The 24279-nt window shown below is 39.7% G+C and overlaps 1 protein-coding gene across 1 annotated transcript; it reads left to right on the top strand.

The window, feature by feature from the left end:
* Positions 1 to 14570: 14570 nt before the first annotated feature.
* Positions 14571 to 16495, top strand: LOC149257219 (uncharacterized). The gene has a single exon (XM_089369435.1). It carries the CDS (start codon positions 14905 to 14907, stop codon positions 15943 to 15945), a length of 1041 nt encoding a protein of 346 aa, XP_089225561.1. The 5' UTR covers positions 14571 to 14904; the 3' UTR covers positions 15946 to 16495.
* The last annotated feature ends 7784 nt before the right edge of the window (positions 16496 to 24279 follow it).

Below are 24279 nucleotides of genomic sequence, written 5' to 3'. Positions count from 1 at the left end.
AAAACCAGAAATAAGTCAAACATGATAAAGCAACTGTTGATGAATTGATCATGATTTATTCACACACTTTTCATATTTTCATGACATCAAAGGTTTCAGAAGAAGGAAGCTCCAACACTCAGGAAAGAAAAAGCACACTTGCAATGGTAAAGGTAAAATCTATCTTCAAAAAGTGAAATCAGTTCACAAAGGAGGGTTGGTTTCTTTTCCCTTTTTTGAAAAAGTGAAGAAATTATCCCTATATAAACTCAAAAAGACTCATAACCTTTTCATTCATATCCCATTCACTCCTCATCATCGAGCTCACTCGCCCAAAAAAGCAAAAAACTTGTTTCCCTAGGAGAAATTGGCCAAAAATTGAAGGCGTTGCACGTAGATACACTGCGCTGCGCTTAGGAGGTAGGCTCTGCGCGTAGGTGATCTGCGCTGTGCGCAAGACAAAGTACCCAAAACTCACCCAAATTTTCCCAAATTCCAAATTTTTTCTTACAAGCTCGGTCAAATAGCTTTCTAAAGCTAAGGAACAAGTAAGTATATCATTTCCCTCTCTATTTGCTTTCCCAATTTCATTCCATGTCCATAATTTCTCAAGCTAGGGTTTGTAGCAAAATTTCCATGGGAAATGCTAGGGTAGAAATGGTCATCATAACTTTTCATCTCCAAAACATGTAAATTGATATTCTACACCTGCACACATGTCTGATGAGTCATTTTGACCAGTTCATCCACCTCCAAACAAAGTTTAAACACTAAAAAAACAAAACCCTAGCTCATTCCTAGAGTTATTTTGGGCAAATCTCATCATAAACCTTCTTGGTCTCACTTACAAGCAGCCACATTTGTTCACTATTTTCCTCACTCATTTCCATCAGTTTTTCAAATCCATCTCATCTTTCATAAAACCCCTCCCATCATTTTGTCAAAATCTCTCACATATCACTTCATTTTCATTCTCACCTCACATCTATTTTCACTTCCTGCTGCTAGGACTTTGTGTCATCATGGAGGTTGAATCTTCACCAGAAAGAAAGAGACAACACAAAGGAGGGAGGATTCTCATATATGAACCATCAGATTGCAACCAAATCAACTCCTATCCTTTCATCAAGCAATGCTTTGAGGATGTTCACTACTTGGAGTTTTGTAAAAGAGTAAGTGAAGCAGGGTTTTATGAGCAGCTGACAGATTGGGTAGCTACACAACTGAAAGGAGAGATTGTTGTCATTGCTGGTATTGAGTTTAGCTTCTCAGTGGCCTCCATCTCACTAGCAACTGGTTTACCAGACAATGGCGAATATTGGTTCAAGGGAATGAGTCTAGATCTTGAAAACTACAAGCCCTTCTTAAAGACTCCATACAGAGATACACATACTCACCTCATGCCTTTCAGATATTTGCTTGAGAAGTATGCCCCTTTAATGAAAACCATCATGAGGTTCTTTACCTGTGAAGGTAGATTCTCCAAGTTGTATGCCTATCATATTCACCTCTTGATGCACTTCAGATTTCAAACGCCGCTCAACATGTGCAATTACCTGTTCGGGAGCATTTCAAAAATGTATGAAAAGATACAGTTAAAGGACAAAGAGCACTCTCCAAGCTTGTTTCATCACAATCTCATCAAAACTGTTGTCCTTCATCAGCTGGCAGAGAGGGGTATGGCTTGGGAAGCCTTTTTAGAATCAGCTTTAAAATGGCATGAGGAAAATGCAACATCTCAGTCCCCAAGTGCACCAAAACAACAAACAGAGATGGGTTCATCTAGAAAAACAGTAGAGAAGATTCAACTACCTAAGCCAGAGGTGACCAAAGTGTATAAGAAAGGGCAGAGGCTTGTGTTTTCTTCTCACAAAGAGAAAAGGGCCAAGCCTTCTTCATTGATAATGTAGCAAATTGGCAAAGGTAAGGAGATTGTGACATCAAGTGAGCCTGAAGCATCACAGGTGAAAGGGAAAAGGAAAAGACCAAGAACTAGAGGTCTCAAGGAAGCTTTGCAAGAGGAACAAAAACAAATATTGCTTAATGAAGACCTTGACCTAGAAGAAAGGATTGCCCTAGAGGTACATCAAGATAAATAATATTGGCTTAACAGGGTAAATGAACACTTAGAGAAGCTCCTAGAGAAGGCAAACAGAGATAATCAAATGCTCAGACACATGGTGCATCATTATCAAGCTCAAAACATGATCGCCAATGTCAAAGTGAAACAACTTAAAAACAAGCTCAAGGAGGCCAAAAAAGATCAAAAGGATGAGGGAAACTTGGAGATGCTTACTGAAGCATCCATGAAGCTATAAAAAACTCATTTTTACACCTTCCCTCCAATTTTGAGCTAATTCTGAGCATTTTGATTTTTTTGGCAAATTTTGGTCTAAATTTAGAAATTTAGCCTTTCCAGAAGCACAGCGCCTTGGCGCTGCGCTTTTTCCTTAGGCCTCCATTTGAGGAAAGGTATAAATTTTTGGAAAGGTCTTAACATCCTCTAAAAGACCATTTGCCAAAATTTTGCAGAGGTGGCTTAGTTTTGGAGAAAAATGTAAAAAAGTGGCAAAAAACTAGCATTTTGGACCATTTTTTGACAGGCGCTACGCTTCTGGAGTGACGTTGGGAGAATAGATTTTTGAAGGTCTTCCCATGCTCCAAATTCAAGAATTCAAACTATTGTGGAAACTAGACTTGAAGGGCTAGTTGACCATTCTCCCAGATTTTCATTTTGACCACTGGAAGACACCTCAACATCATCTCAAAGTCGACGCTGCGCTTCTGCACTTTCTGTGTTTTTATTTGCAAAATTTCACTGTGTAAAATTTCCAATTTCTAGTCTGACTTGGTCAAAGTCAAGATTCTCTATGTAATAGCACAAGTTACGAGGCTAGGTGATGTAGGAATGAATAAATGTATATCATAGGTTTTCTTGATGTTTATTAGGCCTCGTAAAAGAAGAAAACTCCTAAACAAACTCTTCATGAGGTGTTTGAGTTGCACCTTCTCTCTCACCTGTTGGTTGACAGAATCTTGGAGTCAGTTCCTCCACCATGGAATTCAACTCCTGAAGGTGGGAAAGTGGTCTAGGAGAGTTTATAAGTACTATTTCACTTCAGGAAAAGGGGGTTGAACTTTTTATGAAGGAGGCTTGCATTGTAATCATCTTTCAACTAACACAGATATAGGTTGCAACTATTTTCAAGGAACTCTAGCCCAGTGAGTTCATGGTTCTTGTACTTCATTATTTTTGTTTTCTCATGGTCTAAACATCTTTATCTACATTATATCTCTTCTTTCTATGAATGCCTTGTGATAAAATACTCAGAATTCTTATTTTTCAAGCTTTGTTTTTTTGTTTTCATAGTTATGTGTTTTGTCTTCCTAAGCTAATGAAATCATGTTGATTTATGCTCATTAGTTTCTTCCACACTATATCCTCTATACTACACTGGAAAATACTCAAATTACACCATGGCTTCTAACATCTAGCTCCTTATTATGTTTGCTCTTGTATTCCCACAACCTAGACCTACTTGTGGCTCCAAACCCTAAGTTCAACAAATCCTTTAAAAAAACCAATTTTTCACAAACAAATACACATATCTAGCCTAAAATTCATTTGCTTTAAAGTCATATCACTGATAAGAGACTTAGAGAGATCCCTCTCATGCTCAGCAGGGCTAGCTATTGAGCTGAAGTGGTTTGAGGTTACCCTTGTCGATTTCCTTTTTAGCTTAGGATATTGTAAGGACTAACATGATGGAAAACCAAAAAGAAATCATCTGAAACAGTCTAGATTCTAAATTCATTCACATGATCTGCAATGGCCAGGACATAGCTCGTGGAAGCCATAGGAGACCTGTGAAATTGGGAAAACTGTTCAAGATAGGAACCAAAACTATTACTGAGCAAAATAATTCTGTTCAACAGCACAAGACTCCAATTCGCTCGGAGAACATTGTCATAGAGAAGAGCTGCACAGTGGGGCATGAAAAAAAGAGTTGGGATCTCTGTTGTCCACCTCCCTCGCTCATTAACAGTAAGAATAGTACACCCCAAAGACTCTATAATCCCACATTCTGATGCAGAAAGAATTGGGTCAAATACCTCTATTCGGCCTACCCAATCTCATTATGCTTTGTCACTAGGGGTTCCAGCAGAAGAGGCCAGCAAGGGCGCCAACAAACCCAACATTCATGTACATGGTTGGCTCCAGATGTTTGTAATCAGATAACACGTTAGTAAATTGATCACTGCTACTACAGTCATGACATCCACCTTGACTCTGGCAATTTGTCCAACATTTTTCACGCAGGCAAGAAAACAAAATTGTTGCTCACGCAAGATCGGTTGCTCTTGTGACAGATCTAGTCAAATGTCAACTTGGGGCACACCACCAATGTCTGTGCAGAAAACACAAGATCTCTAGGAGCTACGAATGAGAAAGGGCTCCGAGATCGATCACCACAGTCCAGTCCAGATGTTCTACCTCTGGTCTTGTGTTGCCCAACCTCAGATTGAACGCGTTCCTCTCACATTTTCCTAAGCTTTGATACCACATGAAGAAGAATCACAAAGCCATATAACCATATGCAAAACAAATTAACACACAAAAATTAAACTGGCGGAAAAGGTAGAGAGCCATCATGTGGTCTCTCATGCTCATGTAATTCTCTCTTATTCAAATAATTTAATAATACATTTAAATACATGAGTAAGTGGTCTTAAGATAGTGCGTCTATCTTAGACTCACTTGGTTGAGACAATTTCTCAACTTACACACTAATTTAGGAGTGCTGGTTGGATAGAATCTCTCATCCAAACTAGACTCCTTAGTTTGAGGAATTCTCATGATTTTATTTATTTAATTTAATAATTGGATTTATTATTGATTTTTAAGAGAGTGAAGCTAACACAATCTTCGAGAACATTGTTTCTCCCTTCATTTGATTGAACAAGTCATCAATCCTCGACAAAGGGTACCTATTCTTGATGGTCACTTTGTTCAACTGCCTGTAATCAATGCATAGTATGAGAGTACCATCTTTCTTCTTCACAAACAATACCGATGCGCCCCAAGGTGATACACTTGGAGTAATGTATCCCTTGTCCAACATTTCCTTCAACTACAACTTTAACTCAACCAACTCAGGTGTGCTCATCCTGTAAGGTGATTTTGATGCTGGAGCTGCCCCTAGCGCTAACTCAATAGAAAATTCTACCTCCCTGTGAGGTGGCAACTCGACAATTTCCTCAGGAAATACATCTTGGAATTGCTACAAAAATGGGTACCTGCTCAACACATCTGCATCCTCAACCTCCTTACCCTTATCACTAGAAATGTGCATTGCAAAATAACACACACCCTTTCCTGTGGCTACACTTTTCTTGCATAGATGTCACCATTCTAGCTGATGTGGCTTTCTTCTTACCTTGCAAGACTCTTGGTTCTCCATTGTCGTCAACACACTCAATGGATTTGTCATAATAGTCTACCTTGGTTCTATGAAAATACAACCAATCCATTCCCAACAACATTTTGTATGATCCCAATAGTAGTACATTTAGATGTGTTGCAGTAGGAATACCATTCAAATAAAATGCACAAGCTCTTACCCAATGATGCACCTGCTTCTTGGTACCTGTATCCAATTGCACTAACCAAGAATCTGCATGCAATTCTTTACTCAAACCACACTTATCCACCAATTCAGGACTAACATAGCTATAATTAGATCCAGGGTCAATCAAAATATAAATAACTTGATCACAAATCTTACCATCCATCTCAATGATAGATGGTTGGTGTTCTGCCTGTCTGTTGTCCACTGCTGCATAAATACGAGGAATACTCTCGCCAACATCCCCAACAGTCTGCGCCTCTTGTGCACTGTATATCTTAGGCATACCACCCTGATGTTGCGAAAAATATCTCCTAATGTGTTCCTCACCACATGTCCAACACTCCAACCGACCAGTGCCATCACCTCTATGTTGTTGTTGTGACATGTGTCCCTGTCTAGCTGCATTAAACTTCTTTTGTGGTAACATATTTTCTTTCCCATCTTCATTCTAAGGCCTTGTTCTCTTAGGCTACCATTTACCTCTACCTTTTTCTTTTCCTTTCCATCCTTGCTGAGATTCATTCTTATGCTTTGACTATTCATAGAAATTCTTCAATTTCCCAATGACTTCCTCAAGTGACCGAGACTCATCATACTCAATTCGATCTCTAAATGCTAATGAAAAACCACTGATAAATCTTTGAACCTTAGCCTTCTCATCAGTAAGATACAATACATACCTCAATAGCTCCAAAAACTTGGTCGTGTACTCTTCATCTGTCATTGATCCCATCTTTATCTCATAGAATTCTTTGGCCTTATTGTCGTAGTACCTCTCTGACAAGTACTTCTTCCTGAAAAGCCTCTTGAACTTGCACCAACTTAAGTCATCTATTCTGATGTCTCTGATCCACTTAACATCTTCCCATTAGATGTCTGCTTTGCCTTTCAAGCTAAATATAGCTATTTTGGCCTTCATGTTATATGTGTACTCATGCAACTCAAAGAATTTGTTCATCCCAAGTATCCAAGCCTATGCATCTTCCGACTTCTTCACATCTCCATCAAAAGTAGGTGGTTTTTCTTTCTTGAATTCATCTAGCAAGTATCCCCTATCACTCCTCCTATAAGGATGATAACAATGACGATCATGATGTCTATTAGAACCAGAACTAGAATAGTACCTGTACTCATCGCCCCTCATATCTGGAGTGTCCAACAACCTGCCATATCTCACTGTATCAGATCTATTCGACCTGTGTCTACTAGGAGACCTACTACCATATGCCCCATTAGTTATATCCTCCTATCCATGGCTTATCCGAAGCGACCCTTGTCGCTGCAAGTCTGACAACTCTGAAGAAGTGTTGCATTAACCTTTGCTTTCTTCTCTTGTGCATGTATGGTCCGGTCATTATCTGCCTTACAAATCCTTATCTCTTCCTTCAAGATCCTCAATGTATCTGCCAAATTAGAAGTGTGCCCCACACCATGCTGCTCATTTGATGCATATGGATATTCTATGTAGTCTACCACCTTGCTAGCCATTTGATCTTTTTCCTGCAATGCATAATATGTTAGACAAACCAAATCACAATAAATCAACTTACCTTAGCATAATTCAGGGATGATACCCCATCTTCCATATCAACAAATCAACGTGATACATGTATAACATAAACATAACAACACATAGACACACACAAATAAATGTATCAACACATAAACATCATTCTAGTTAGGGTCCAGTCATCAATCCAAGGCCATATCAATAATGCATGATATGACCTCATGAATGACAACAACCATTACTCCATTGTACACATTTCCACATGCAAGGAACAACATGCATAAGCAATGTCTAATCAACTACACCTACGCATAAACACATGTAGTCGAACATAAGCGATCAATTATTGTAATCAACCTACAAGACTGATACATGTAATCAAATCTACAAGAATGTAGCCTAACATACAAGGATGTAAGTAGGCGACATAAAATAAACATGTAAGCGACATATAACAATATGTAACCAATCATATACTCATGACAAATGCATTCCACAAAATCAACATCAAATTCAACATGAAAACCTTACTACAACCATAATTAATCATCCAGCAAATGCAACAAGCACATGGAATGCAAGTGTAAAAGACACACATGCAACTGACATGCATGCATGACCAACGCACACCACCCATCTAGTTTGAGGGGTGAACCATGCTCTGATACCACTCTGTAACACCCTCCTCCCACATCTACCCAAGTAACTAGCCAATTGGGGTAAACATGCGGCGAGAGGCTACTAAGGTTGGATTCAACCTCTCATTTGACCTTAAGGAAGTGGAATTAATGAAAACATCACACACAGACATCCAACATCAGCTTCAGGACCCACATAATCCAATCCAACACTTAAAACAACTTGCCCTTAGGTCCTACTAAAGTTTTGACCATATTAGGCCTCAGTCGCTCTCATGCTATAGGCATGGCAGCATACAAAAACCCAAAGTCGCTCTCACAGGCTTATGTGCCAGTGTCCAGGGACCCAATTTGTTAGTTTTGTGCTAGTGACCTTGGAATTTAAGCCACTTTTTTAAGGCCCAGAGCCCAGGTCACTGCCCAGAATGGAGTGATAGCTTAAGATCAGTAAAAGAACAGGAAACCAATGATGCCAAAGAAATAAGTTGAACAAGACCTTAACCAGACCCCTACTAGCCATGACAAACATTTCGTCAAACATATCATCAACATGTAACCTATAGGTGTAAACAACAAAATTAAGTGTAGGGATCTCATACTTATATGAGAATCACTATGAACCATTGTTCCCTCATGTCATTTGTTGCATTATCATCTATTAGGCCATAGATACATTATCCATTCATTTACAAGTAAAAACATGCTGAGAGCGATACATAGTTGCTATCATAAAACATACATATTACCAACATAACAGGGACATAAATATCATAAACACATCAGCCATAAAATCCAAATATCGTCAGTACATTTACACATGAAAATCAAGGGAATGAATTTCTCATTAATGAATGCAATAAACCAATCGGAGATGGGACCACCATGTTCCACTCAACCATAGATTGGCTGAGCCAAGTCTCTCTTCATCCAATCACCCTCATGCCATATTCCAATCATGAATGTGGGACTCATAGAACACACCAAAAAAACACCAACAAGCATGGATGCCACCAGAGTTCTCTGCCTACACCGTAAGGAATTTGAGTGCCTCCTAGTCTCTCAGGCTTTACTGTAATCCACAGTCCGATCCAGGGATCACTAGGCCCTACACCGAGACACACTCTCCATTCTTTACTGCACATCGCATCCCGGGACTACTAGGCCCAATGGAGAGAAATCCACCTCTTGGATTTATCGTATACCCTGCTATTCACCAGAAAGGATTCCTAGGCCCACCAAGGCACACAATCCAACTTTACCACAACCCACTGTCCGGTTCAGGGGTAAAAAGGCTAGTGGCTTTACCGTGATCCACAATCCAGTTCAGGGACCACTAGGCTATGTGTTTTTCAGATCAGAGATCCACCCCACTCAGCTTAGAATCCATTTGGTCATCCCACATTAACTGAATATGAGAAACACATCTCATCAATGCTATCAAGAAATGGAAAGGCTAGGCTAAAGAACACTGTCACACTTGGAAAAACCCATGCCATGATAGAAAAGAACCACATGCAATACCATGCATGCCAAATCTAACAAGGAACATACACATGCAAGTTGATACCTTCAATGAAGCTTGTTGTAGCTACTTGATCCTACCCTTCCCTGCTTGATCTTTGCTTCCTCTTACCTTCTTTGCCTTTCTTGCTCCAATGCCAAAGTGCTCCAAGAAACTGTGTCCAAGAGTGAGAGAGAGAGAGAAAGAATAATGAGAGATCTCCAAAGCTAAACTGAAAAAAGGTTACCAACTGATTCTCATAAGCCTTCTTATGAATGAGGCCTTTATTTTCTTCATTTTCCTCCTCACATGCAACTTGTGACCTTTCACCTTCTTTTTCTCCTAATTTCCATTATTTTCATAAATAATTGTACCAAAAATGCCATTTTTCCTTTCCAAAGCCTTAGCCATTGCCTTTGTCAATTTCCTTATCCATAAACAACCAAATGAACACCCCCTAGGCTGTCTTGCCCAACATTCAGCTTGGAATAAGTGTCCCATCGACTTTGGTTATTGTTTTTAACTTCTATTATATGGAATTCTCACCAGGGCTGTTACATAAAATATGTTGTTTACACCTATAGATTACATATTTGTGATATGTTTGATGAAATGCTTTTCATGGCTAGTAGGGGTCCAATCAAGCCCTTGTTCAAGTAATTGCATTTGTATCATCATTCCCTTGTTATATTTTTGTTTTGAAGGTGTCATTTAATTCTGGGCAGTGACTTGGGCTCTAGGCTTGAAAAAGCGGCTCAAATACCGGGGACATTGGCACAACGTTGAGCAGAAAAGTCCCTGTACGCCGACATACCATGTTGTGGGAGTGTCCAAAGCCTTCTGGACGCATGCATGCCCATATCACGGGAGCATCTGGGGGTTAATTGGTCTAGGAACTTAGTGGGACCCAGGGGCTGGTTACCTGAGAGGTTGGGATGGTTCATGGGAGTCCTTTTGCTGATGTGGGAGTTCTGTATGGTGTGTTTCCATCTGTTCCATTTCCTTGAGGACTTAGGAGGTCGAATCATATCATAGTAGCCTCTCGTCACATGTTTACCCTGGTCAACTGGTTACTTGGGTAGATGTGGGAGGAGGGTGTTACAACATGGTGTGCTTCAAGATTGAAGCATGATATTGTAATAGTTTCTCATTCTCATATGATTAATGAAAAGAAACAGAGGGGTTTTTCCCAGTTGGGTTCCCCTGTAAAATCATTGCGTTCTTGTGTTTCTAATGGTTGCATGTCATTGCCTGTGTTTCTAGATTGTGATTTCCATTCTACAAAATAGAAGAGGAAATTTGTAATCTCTTAATTTCAGTTCGATTTCATCAATAGTAGAAAATTTCTATTAATTTCTACATGTCCCATATATAATTTTTAATCCTTCAATGGTTGGCAAACTTATGGAAGAATTTGGAATTACTATCTCCTTCCTTAACCCATATCACCTTGATTTTTAGTTGCCATCGCTCCTCATTAGCATTGAGGAGCTTAGCTCTCCTCTCTACTAGGGCACACAACTAACTTTCAATAACATCTGGAAAACCTGTAGATATTAAAGAGGATTGAGAGGATTTAAAAACAGTCTCAATATCATCTGACTCCCTTTGTTGATCGAGAATAAGATTTCAAGCTCATCTTTTAACATGATTTTTAAGTTCCTTCATCTTAAAGATCTAGGAATCCATAGCAAAAGAAGATTCAACATGAATATGCTTCTAGCAGGAATGTACCAACAAAATGAAGGATTTCTCGTTAAGTCATGAATGGTTAAATTTGAATAGAAACTTGGAAGGAAAGGCATTGAAATCTAGCTGGAGAAATATAGGGAAGTGGTTAGAGATGTCCTTCAGGCAGATCCATGAGCGATATCTACCCATTTTAGCAGCTAGAGACTCAGTGATTATGAAATGGTCTAAGTGTTGGACTATCCCATTTACCCCTAACCTCCCATTCCTCCATGTAGCATCAAGGGAGATAGTGCATCATCAATGACGTTTGAGTATGAAATAAGGCATGAGATGATTATGGCAAAGCGATCAAATTTGGCATTAACACCCCAAACTTCATTGACAGAGGTCATCAAATTTAAATCCCCGGTAAGAATGAGATAATGCTCCTATAGAGAGCCATTGTGATAAAGATGACTCCAAAAAGTCTCCCTATACTTGTAAGGCCCATAACAGTTCACAAGAATGACCGGACATTCTAGTCCTATAAGATATCCTTCTAGGATGATACCAACCTTTGAGGAGTATGGCCTAAGAGATAAGTCTCATGGGTTCCATAAGACTGATGGACCCCTAGAATGACCCAAAGAATCAACAAAACATATATACCATTCATGACAGATTTGGAGAAGTTCCTCCTTGGCTTTATCACCTTGGACCACAGTTTCCTAAATAAAGAGAACAAATGGACAATGTAAAGCCATTAATCTACGAAGGGCACATTTTTTGGGAGGGCCTCCCACTTGTCGAATATTTAAAGACATTATGATCATGAGGAACCCTTATTGGAGGGCATCTTAGCTCTAAGGGCCTTGGGAGAGTCAGACACATTTGATATTTCCTTGAAGAGACCACTCTGAATGGCACCATCATGGGTAAGCTCTTTTTTATTTTGTTTTTTCTTTGTGATAGTGAAGTTTTTGAAAGGAGAATTAGGATCACCTAGGTTAAGAGCATTGGGATGAGGAGAGGGGAAGATAGGGATGTTAGAAAGGTTGAGGGAAGATAGATAAGAAGGATCACATGAAAGGGAGTTTGATGCCTTAGAAGCCTCCGCCTTAGGATCAAAACTCCGAGGTGGACAAGACATAGGGAAAGGCTGAGCCGTTTGGTTAGGACATCTTCTAGATGAGGTATCAGGGTTTTTTAGGAGGCCAAACATAAAAAGTGAAGACTAAGGAGCACCAGAGGAGTGAAGGAGAGGATTAATGCAAGTAGACAGCCCCATAGAATGAGGGATTGAAGACAAGGTGGTATAATATATTAAGGGGGTGGGGGGGATTTTCAAAATAGGAGTCAAAATAGATAATATCCTTTGGAGCAATGGAAATATCAATAGAAGGCATAAATTGTTTTGTCGTGAGGTTATCCAACAAAAGAATATCATCAACAAAGAGGGACTTAATTAACTTACCTGAGAGAGCTTTCGACAATAAAGGTGAAATCCTAGAAGGAGGTGGAAGAGACACACCAGTTGTTCCATCCTAAAGAGGATCACACAAGTCTACCAAGGCATTCTAAACCCCAAATCCTCCAAAAGAAGCCAAACAACCTTCAATATCAATGTCCAAGTGATGGATAGTTGAGACATTTGAAACCATCACCCTAGTGGAAGAAAAGGCAGATTTTGAAGCTCCATTACACAATAGCTCTGAGGGTTGTACTTCACAAATAACCTATAAATTATTCACATGTGGGGCTGATAGTCCGAATAGTGTCCAACTCAGACAAAGGACCACCAACAGGCACAAAAGAAACACACTTAGACGAAAACAAAAAAAAAATCACTGAGTTGGGATTTGTATGTATCTACACCCCCACTAAAGGACATGCTTATTTGAGATGACATGTTTGATGGAATCTCAAGCACCTGAAGGGGATTTTCTAGAAGTCCAACCTCTGATTAAAGGTCATGTCCCCAAAGGAAATCTCTAATTCAACCGATATACCCTTGGAAACATCCATTTCAACCAAAACCCATAAAATTTATTTGTCAAATGCCACCGAAGGCATATCATCAAAGAAGATGAACCTACCAATACAGTTTGCAACCTTCATAACTATATGTTTGGTCTAGAGTTCTAGAGGGAAGCCGACCAACTTGACCCAAAGATATTGGGATTTGGGTTTTGCCCGTAAGTGGATTGAACCCAACGTGCCACCTCTACAACCAAAGATAACCCCTACCAATGACCCAATCTCTTTGAAGGACCGTGAGAAGACCTCCCTCATCTAGGAAATGAAAATGGAACCAGTTGTTCATGAGAAAGATGATGTTTGGAGAGTAGGTGAGCAATGGTTTCCAATGGATAGACGCCCAGGTTTGTACTTGTGTTTTGCTGAGTGCTATGTAAAAAAATCTCCTCATAAGGGCACAAGACGATAGGCTCAAAATCCAGCTCATGTCAATATTGCAACCTAAGGAAAGCATTTGTTTCTCATCTCAAATGCACAACGCTTTAGGTGCACCATTAGGCCTCGGCTGTGTAACCCCAGGGTGAGAATGCGGAACATGCATAGCCACTAGATCACTGCCAACCTTAACACCAGATGTCATACCAGATTGCTGTGAGCCCCACCCAAAGGATTTTCCAAAACACTCGGCTCCATAAGCGAAAATAAAACGACAACAGTGAAAGACAAAATACACCATATCTCAGACTCTACAGATAGAAAGGCATAAAAATAGGACAAGATAGGCATAGAAAACCTAGAGACTTGAAAGACCCAAGAAAACCCCAAGGAGAAAACAACACACTAAGAGACCCTCTCAAAACTTAACTTAGCACTAACAAAGAAAAAACCATAAAACAACCATAGCACAAACCCCAACACCAAAACATTGCCCTCATTCAACAACTCCAAGTTTCAAAGAAACAACAATGGATGCGGTCCTAGAATAACTCATTGCGTAGCATGACAAAACACTCGCATAGCCATTTCAACCTAATCTCCAACTCTTCACAATGACAACATGGATCAAGTTCTAGTGAACTTGTATTTATATATACAATGAATAATAACTCTTCATAGTCAATTGACAAATAAGCTTTAATTTTTATAAATTTTGTTATCTAAAAAAAATAATTCTTTTCATAGTAACAATGAAAAAGTGACCATTTCTCAAGATATATTTATCTTTGTATTCCAAAGTGACAAGGCTCTCTTGATAGATAGAGTCACCATCCTAAAAGTTAGACAAATCAGACATATTACACATGGAGTCACCATCCAAACTTTAGACAAATCAAACCTATTACACAGTGCTATTCCGAAATATCTAACCCAATAAATTAATTTTCCAAAATTAAAAATCCACTTTGCCAAAAACAATGGATTTTTTTTTTATCAGTTCATCGGATATTAAACCTGAATCAGTAATTTAGAACCCTCACCATTAATTGCAACAATGGATTTTCTTATTATCATTTCATCGGATATTAAACCTGAATCAGTACTTTAGGACTCTCACCATTAATTGCTGTATCAGAATGCAACCGAAAAAACAATACGAACTGTAATAAATAATAAAGTCATTGAAACAAAAACAACACAAAATGTAGTTGGACCGCTCTGAAGAGACACACCAACTCGCAAACAGTAGAGACTGGGTTGGATTGCACTCGGGATAACTTTGGCAACAGAGGCCAGAAATGGGGAACCGCGACGGAATCTTTTTGATAAATGGCTACACATAGTCAATTTAGTCGACTTTTCTAGACCTCTGAAAATTAAAAAATTTGCTTTGACACAGTCAATTAGCCTTGAATTCCTTTTACACAGCCAATTTATGAAAACTCTGAAAATTTAAAAATTTCCTTGTCAATTGGAATCTGGAAAAACAGAAACCCATTTTTATAATATAGTAGTGGCCCCAGGATTAGGGTTAACGTTTCTCAGAGCATCTCACGTTCTATGCTAAGAAGCGGGCTTGTTAAACGTACATTCCACACTTGGAAACAAGTACAAAGGCTGAGAAGGTCACGCTTCGCAAAGGGCTCTATGGCTGACTGTAAAGACGACTGTGACGACGAAGGGGATGGAGAAATGGCTATAAACCCTGCTATTACCAACAGAGATAAAGATGAGAATGAGGCGGAGCAGATGCAGAATAATATTACAAAGGTGGAAGGGTATGAGTATATACTTCACAGAAGCCATCACAAAGTGTTGTTGAGGCAGCTTCCCTCGAGAGGCCTCTCGTTTCAGGTATGGCCTGCAGCCTCTGCTCTCTGCTGGTTTTTGGATGAAATCTTTTGGAATCATTCTGGAGTCATAACAACGGCTCATCAAAATGCCCCCACATCCACATCCACCCACAAACCAATATGCACTCAGCAGCAGTCAGCAAATGGGCTTGAGATGAATCCAGAAGTAGGTCACATTTGCCATCAGTTGTTGCAGAGAAGAGGTCACAGACAGGCTTTGAGGGTCTTAGAACTGGGTGCAGGAACGGGAATGGTGGGAATTGCTTCAGCGTTTTTGGGTGCCCATGTGACCATCACTGATCTTCCTCATGTCCTCCCCAATCTAATTTTCAATGCAACTGCCAACGAGGAATCTTTACGGGCTACCGGGCTGGGCGGTTGTGTATGTGTGAAGGCTCTCAGATGGGGAGAGGAGAAGGATGTTCAGGATGTGGGGCACCACAATTTTGACCTGGTATTGGCATCAGATGTGGTTTATCACGAGAATCTGTTTGGTCCCCTTCTCCTCACTCTCAAATGGCTTCTGTTGGGCATTAATGATGATGGTGATCAAGTTGCGGGTAAAGGGTATCCAATTGTGCTGATGGCTCATCTCAGGAGGTGGAAGAAGGATGCCTATTTCTTTAAGAAGGCCAAAAAATTATTTGATGTAAGGGTTGTGCACAGGCATCCTCCTGAGCCTGGATCCCGCTTGGGAGTGGCTGTATACTCTTTTGCAAACAAGGGAATGAACAGAGCATCGGTCTGATTGTATCTTACTTGCTATCCAATCTTCAACTTATAGAAACTTGACTTTGGTGATGGCTGTGCAATTGGTTCAAGGTGTCTTCCTCGTCTCATTTTGATCTTGATGACAGTTTTTCTTCTCTGTTTTAACCCAGTGGATGGCTCAACACTCTTTCAACCTTACCTGTGGATCAATACCTCATTGGCCTGAACACAGCCTTTGATTTGAATTCCTGACCCTTTTCTTGATTGGCGTGGACGAGCATTTAGTATGTATTACAGATTTTGCAATGAGAAAAGTGGGGATTGCATTTTACAGCCCAAGTGGGAATGGGGATGGTCTATCAATTCATGATGTGTTTGTGTGTTTGCAGTATACAGACATCCATGTCTGCTGTTTAAAAGTGCATTGAATTTAGAAGGTCCATTGAATATGGACACTAGCATATACCCAACAAAACCCCAGTTCAATATTTACTATTGAAGTTGCATCTCTCGAGTTTACTTAAATGCCCATTATATCAAATATTGAAACTTGGACCTGTTCAACCCTGAGGTGCATATCAAAGCTTGGGTTTAGATGGGTCTGCTAGCTTATTGTTCTTCATGCTAAATTTGTTTTGAAATAAACATTTCCCTTTAATGGGAGCTTACGAATTTCCCGATTGATAATCCCCAAGTAACATTTCAATATACAGCCAAATTGTTTTCATTATGCAAATTACTGTTACGCCCGAGTCACTGAATAAGGGACACTTTTTGTGATGCAATATTGAACAACCACATAAATGCACTTGTTGGATGGCAGAAGGCATAAAATGAATATTTAATCATTTGCCTGCTAGTTGGAGTCGTCAGGTCCTTTGAATTTCTATATATAACGGTGCAGTTAAGATCATGCAAGAATACAGTCCTTGAAAATAATACACATTTTGTTCAATGACCCTTTGTGCCTTCACTACCTGGTCAAGCACTCGGGGATAGGCATATTATGACTTGGGCAAACCAGCAATACGCTCTTAAGATCTCAGGTTAATTAATGTAGAAGGTTGACTGTTCCAAGAACATACTGATAGTTCACTGGCAATAGCCTAAAGAAATCCTATTTGTTTCAATGTTGACAGACCTCGAAGTGACATTTATTTGTAATATTCACAGCAACAATCTGAAATCTTTTAGTTCTGGGTGCGGATTGACAACATGTTCTAAAGTTCTCACAACGTCATTCCTGTCTAGCAGTGGAGAGGCCGTAGTCGCAAAAAGTGGTCGCTATTTCTTTATAATAGTCATGTTAAAAGCAAACCCAACATAGAGTTCTCATGCTGCTACGTCCAAAAGAATTTGAACTTTTTGAAGGTATTTTTGCACAGCGATACTCAGTTGCACTTAAAACATATCAAGATATGGCACTGTTGGAAATAATACTGAGAGGGGGTGAATAAGTGTTATCAAATTCTTTCCAATATATCTTCCAGATTTATACTTTAATTTATTCTTCAGATATTGATCATTAGTTTGTATGTCAGTACCATATAATAATGAGCAAGAACAAGAAAAACAGATAATCACATCAAAGAACACCAGATATAAGGTGGAAACCCAATGTGGGTGAAAACCACCTGCTGCAATATGTCTTTATTTTCTTTCAATTAGAAACTTCTTTTACAATGATTTTGTACTGGTACAGTGCTTTACCAGTACGCAGGCTGCAACCTGCAGAGAGCTACAACTCTCTCTCGTTTTCCAGTCTCTCCTGGAAGGGAGCTACAACCCCCTTAGCTCTTCTACTTCTTTAAGGACCACGTTTCATTAATTTTCAGACTGGATCCAAGAACATCAAATAATCATCAAGTACATGTGAATCAACCAATCTCCTTATACAATCAACCAATGAATCACCCAACTTCTCAGAATGCTGTAAACAGAAAAGCAATACCAGTAATCTAAACCCAGAACTCTGCAGCAATAGATAAAAGGCAGCCAACAAATATTTCAAGAAAAGTCCGCAACTTCACCAATAGAAACCTACGAATATCCGCAGCTCTTCTGTGTCTAAACTGCGCAGATCCGCACTTGGTCCTTCTTCTGCTTTGCGTATCTCCGCACCTACTCCTTCTGCCGCACTGCGTACCTCTGTGCAGATTCGCACCTGCACTGTCTGCCTGACAACGAACCTCCACACCTGGTCCTTCTGTTCCTCTGCGTACCTCCGCACTGTGCCTTCTGCTGCACTGCGCACCAGTGCCTTTTGTTTCGCTGCGGACCCCCGCACCTGCACCTTCTGCTGTGCTGCGGACCCCCGCACCTGCGTTGTGGATTGCTTGTGGACCTCTGAGTAGAGCCAAATTAACAGTCCTTCAATGTGCCACAGACAATCAGATCCACATATCTGATCATGCGCCCGAGAGATCATGACCTATCAATAGATTCGCCTTAAATTTCACCTTGATTTAGATCTAGCTTTTCAAACCGATCACCAAAATTTCAGGTCTTAAGATATTCAAATTTCACCAGTGACAAGCCAAGTGATCTCATTTCCTTTATATAGGCAAGCCCTTATTCAAACCATGGGACAAAACCATCGAAAACCAATACAAGGGATCCAAACCGGAGTTCAATAATTTAGATCCTATACCACGGACCAAAACCATAGAATCATGAACGTCGGGCTAAATACCATAGGCCAAACATAAGAATTCCCACGTGTGCGCGCTTCTCTGCATTGGAGTGAGTGAACTGGAGTCCGCACCTTCTATTCGGATAACCTGCGGACATGACCGCACTTTGTGAACAATGTGCCTGTGGGCCCGCACTTTTTGAACAGTGTACTTGTGAACCCCTTATTTTCCATAATTTTGAGAGCCTGAACAGAGATTTGCCACTTGAGTGAGTTGCCATCAAGTACAACACTTGTGCCATAGCGCCAAACTTGAATCATAATGCCAACAATCTCCCCCTTTGGACTTGATGGCAACCCCAAGATCCTCAATCTCCCCCTTTGACATCAAGGGCAAAGGGTTATGCTCCCCCTGAGAACATGCTAAAGTCTCTACTCTGCTGATCACGCTCCCCTTGACTATAGACCAGATCTGCAAAAGAAAAATTCTTCAAGAAGAACCATAATCTATCATACGCCATACATGACCTTGACAAAAGAGATAGAGACATATTAGCAGCAATATTCAGATCAGCATCCATGTTCTCCTTCTGTACTTTCTCCTCCAAGATCTTCTACCATAATGCCAACAATGCATTATTAGAAGACTATATATACTCCCCTTGAATCTGTGCCACTCTATCTTCGACCAATCCATAACCCAGCAAATGTACGCGTATACCCCTTATGAAACTCACCTACAACCAACAATCTCTGAAACAGATGAGATTCAACAACAAGATGATGCATCAACTATCCCCAGCTTTTGCCTGAGGTATTCAAAGGTCTCCCTGGGCAGTGTTTTGGTGAGTATATCAGCGACTTGTTCCTTAGAAGGAACATACTCTAACTTGACCTTTTGTTTAAGCACTTGTTCCCGAAGAAAATGATATTTGATAGGTATATGCTTGGTCTTTGAATGCATAACTGGGTTCTTTGAAACGCTGATAGCACTTGTATTATCACATAAGATGGAGATAGGTGGTGTACAAGTGATTTCAAAATCCTGCAAGGTCTGCATCATCCAAAGGAGTTGAGTGCAGCGAGATGCAACAGCCACATATTCCGCTTCAGCTGTAGATAAAGCAATCGAACTCTGTTTCTTGCTGAACCAAGATACTAATCTGAAACCCATAAAAAATACACCACCACTTGTGCTCTTCCTGTCATCCACGCTTCCGGCTCAATCTGCATCTGTATAAGCATGAAGTGTCAGATCTGTATCTCTAGAATACCATAAGCCATAGTTTTGGGTTCCTTGAAGGTACTTGAAGATTCTCTTAACTGCTTGAAGATGAGTTTCCTTGGGATTTGCTTGAAATCTTCCAACTATTCCTACTGCATGCATGATGTCTGGTCAGGTACCTGTCAAATAAAGTAAACTTCCAATCATGGATCTATAGGTTGGTTGATGTACTGCTATTGATTCATCATTTGCACTAAGGTTGCATCCTGTAACCATAGGGGTACATACTGGTTTTGAATCTTCCATGCCATACTTCTTCAAAATCTGTTTGAGGTACTTGGTTTGAGACAAAAAGATACCGCCTTCATTTTGTTGGATTTGTAGACCAAGAAAATATGTCAGTGCTCCAAGTAATGACATTTCGAATTCTTTCTGCATCACCAAGGCAAAATTTTGACTCATAGTTTCTTCATTGCTGCCAAAGATAATATCATCTACATATACAACAAGTATTAGCGATTTGTCATTTTCAATTTTTATATAAAGATTGCTATCCGTTGATCCCTTTGAAAAGCCTTGTTGATAAAGATATTTGTCCAAACGATAGTACCAAGCCCTTGGACCCTGTTTAAGACCATAAAGAGCCTTTTTTAGTCTGCATACAAGATTTGGATCATTCCCAAAAATGAAACCATCTGGTTGTTCAATGTACACCTCTTCTTCTAAGTCTCCATTCAGAAAGGCTGATTTCACGTCCATTTGAAATACTTTGAACTTCTGAAAACTTGAGAGAGCAAGGAACATTCGGATGGCCTTAAGTCTAGCAACGGGAGCAAAAGTTTCTTCAAAGTCTATTCTTTCTTGTTGAGCATACCCTTTACAAACAAGTCTGGCCTTGTTTCTAATTACTTCCCCATTTTCATTCAACTTATTTTTGAAGATCCATTTTGTCCCTATGACATTCTTATCTTTTGGTCTAGGAACCAACTCCGAAGTGTTGTTTTTTTCGATCTGCTCAAGTTCTTCATCCATTGCCTTGACCCAGCATTCATCTTTGCATGCCTCTTACATTTTGTGGTTCAGTGGAGGAGAGTAATGCCAAATAGCTTGAAGCTTCTGCAATTATTCTTCTTGTTTGTACGCCTGCCTCCTTTTGCCCCAAGATTTGAGATTCTGGATGATTCTTTTGAACATACCTGGATAGTCTTCTCTTCTATCCTTATCTGTTCCTCTGGTGCCTCTTGAGGTTCTTCTTCATCATCAGTCTGATTTGAAGGATGATATTCATCCTCTTCGATATTTTCATAATTTACTTGCCTAGGAATGTTTCCTTCTTCATCAACCACTACATCAATGCTGTCAACTATTCTTCCAAGTCTTTTGTTGTAACACTTATATGCTTTGCTGTGAGGAGAATAACCAAGGAGAATCCCTTCATCTGCTCTAGGTTCAAACTTGCCAAGATGTTCATCATTATTCTTAATATAACATTTGCTTCCAAAGATTTTGAAATGTTTTACCAAAGGAGTCTCACCATACCAGAGCTCATGAGGAGTTTGAGTGCTGTTCACCCGGACATTTGTTTTGTTGAGAATAACGACCGCAGAAAATGCAGCTTCACCCCAGAAGGTTGTGAGAGTTCCAGATTCATCAAGCATTGCACGAGCCATTTGTTGAACCGTTCTATTCATCCTTTCCACTACTCCATTTTGCTGAGGAGTCCTAGCTGTAGAGAATTCCCTTCTTATTCCATGTTCTTCACAAAAATCGAAAAATTCATTTGAGGTAAACTCCCCACCTCTATCAAACCTGAGGCACTTAATTTTGTGATCTGATTCGTTTTCAACCAAGGCTTTGAAAGATTTGAATTTTTCGAAGGCTTCGTCTTTGTGCTTCATAAGTCCTATCCAAACCATCCTGGAGAAGTCGTCAATGAATAATATAAAGTATTCTTCTCATCGAGGTGACCTTTTCCTAGATGGTCCACATACATCTGTATGGACTAGTTCAAGAGGCCTGCTAGCGATCCTTCCTTCTCAGGGAAGTTAGTTATGGTTTGTTTACCAAACTGACATGATTTGCATATTGTATTGTCTGGAATTCTGATGTCTGGAAGACCACGAACTGCCTGGTATTTGCATGCTTTCCTTATCTGTGAAAAGCTTAGATGCCCCAACCTCCGGTGCCATAACCAGTGTTCATCATTCTTGCTCAAATAACATTGTTGTTGTCCTTCTTCAAATATGTATAAATTATTTGGAGTTCTTATGCCTTTGATCACTGTTTTTCCTGTATCAAGATCACGAACACTACATCCATTTGATCGAAATATTACCTCAGTTCCTTGATCGCACATCTGACTGACACTCAGTAGATTATGCTTCAAGCCATCAACATACAAAACATTTCCAGCCTTGACTTTCTCTTTCAACTGAACAGTGCCTTTTCCTTTTATGACTGCAGGGGTATCATTTCCAAAAGAAACTTTCTTTCCTTTTTCTAAAGCACTATATGATTGAAGTTTTTCTTTATCACCTGTCATATGCTTCGAACATCCACTGTCGATGTACCATTGATTTTCCTGTCCTTCTGCATATAAAGCTATCCCACATCTTTCTGGTTGCGGTTCCTTCATTCTCCATGTTCTGGCATTTGAGGTTTGTTCCTTCTGAGTTGTCTTCCGAAACCTGCTCCTGCATTCAGACTCTTCATGACCGAAGTTATTACAAATAGAACATTCAATTTCACTTTCAAGGGCGGAAAAGTTGTTATAGGTCATTTTCGTGATTCCAATCATACTTCTTTGTTTTTGAGCTTCTCTAGTCATGATTGTCTTATAGGCAACACATTGAGCTGCTTTGTGACCAAAGTTATGGCAAGAGAAACATTGGCCATTGAAGAAACTCCTGCGATTATCAAATCTATCAACCAACCGATTGTAGTTTCTACTGACATCCATTCTTGAGGCAAATTGGGAAGATTTTACCTGTGGCTGGTTGTAGCTTCTGTTTGTCCTTAAGGTAGCTTGCCCTCGATTTTCTTGATAGTCTTTGTTCGTTCTTGAGGTAAACTGTCCCTGATTTACCTGATGATTTCTATTAGGCCTTTGCTCGCTCCTCCTTGCTGCATCAAGATAACTTTTGGAGGTGGATGCTTGAGATGCTTCTCCATTATATCCCAGACCTGTCTTGATTAGTGGAGAACGCTGCACATTGATAATCTCATCCAGAGTTTCAGACCCTTTGACAAATTTAAGATTAAGAGCTTTTGTTTTCTCAATCTCTTTTCTAAGACTAACAATTTCACATTCCAATTTTTTGTGATGTTTTTCCCTTTCAACCAGTTGACATTGCAGAGAATCAATAATCACATTTTTCTCTTCTAAACAAATTTTGAGATTAGAAATCTCTTCATAAAGACCTTCTTCATCTACAGCATCCATATAATCATCATCTTCAAAAGCCATTAAAAGTTTATAATTATTACCTCGTTCATCTTCGTGACTCTTTGAAAGTCCATCACTATCTTCATGAGTGTAGTAGCTTTTCTTATTTGCATTCTGTTTCTTGTTCCATCTAACAAGTTCCTTCCCCTTGTCAATCTTATCCTTATGAGGACATTTGGCAGCATAGTGACCGACTCTTCCACAAGCAAAGCATTTGAAAGGTAACTTACCTCGGAATCGTCCAGCACCCCGTTGAAGGTTTTTGACAAAATTTGATTCTTCTTCTTCTTCTGACACGTGTCCTGACTCATAGTAATCTCCTTTGTCGGAAGCCTTGAAGGCAGCTTCTCTCCTGTCTGATGGTCCTCCTTTCCTCATTTCATAAGCAGTCAGAATTCCGTGCAGCTATGACATGGTAAGGTTTCGTAGATTCTCCTTTTCTTCTATTGCAGAAACTTTAGATTCAAACCTAGGGGACAAAGATCTTAGAACCTTTTCAACCACAACAACCTCTTTTATTTCTTCACCCAAATTTTTCATACAATTAACAATCTCATCTACACGAAGGAAATAGTTAGCCACACTTTCATCGTTGTGCATTATGAGATTTTCATACTGAATTCTGAGGGTTTGAAGTTTTGCTCGTTTTACCTGATCATCTCCTTCATAGCTCAGAACAATCTTGTCCCATATTTCTTTTGCGGATTTATACTGCATAACCTTCACGAATTCTAATTGAGATAGACATCCTAGTAGAGTATTGACAGCCTTTGCATTTGTTTCATATTTCTTCTTCTCAGCCGGATCTGTAGGAGTTGCTGATGGAAAAGTGTACCCTGTATCTATGATATCCCAGACTTCTGTACCAAGAGATTGAAGATAGGTAGTAATTCTTACCTTCCAATATACGAAGTTTGTCCTGTCAAAAATTGGTGGCCTGATAGATGCTTCTCTCTCGTAGTTGCTCATGATGATGGATCTTCCTTCAAGCGATCAAGCTTCTTCAGAAGGACCTGCTCTGATTCCAATTGTTGAAAATAATATTGAGAGGGGGGGTGAATCAGTATTA

Source organism: Pinus tabuliformis, chromosome 6, assembly GCF_031772625.1.
Source record: "Pinus tabuliformis cultivar Carrire ecotype Pingquan chromosome 6, CPIR1, whole genome shotgun sequence".
Classification (NCBI taxonomy): domain Eukaryota; kingdom Viridiplantae; phylum Streptophyta; class Pinopsida; order Pinales; family Pinaceae; genus Pinus; species Pinus tabuliformis.
The sequence above is the reverse complement of the archived record's forward strand: the minus strand, read 5'-3'. Positions and strand labels throughout refer to the sequence as shown.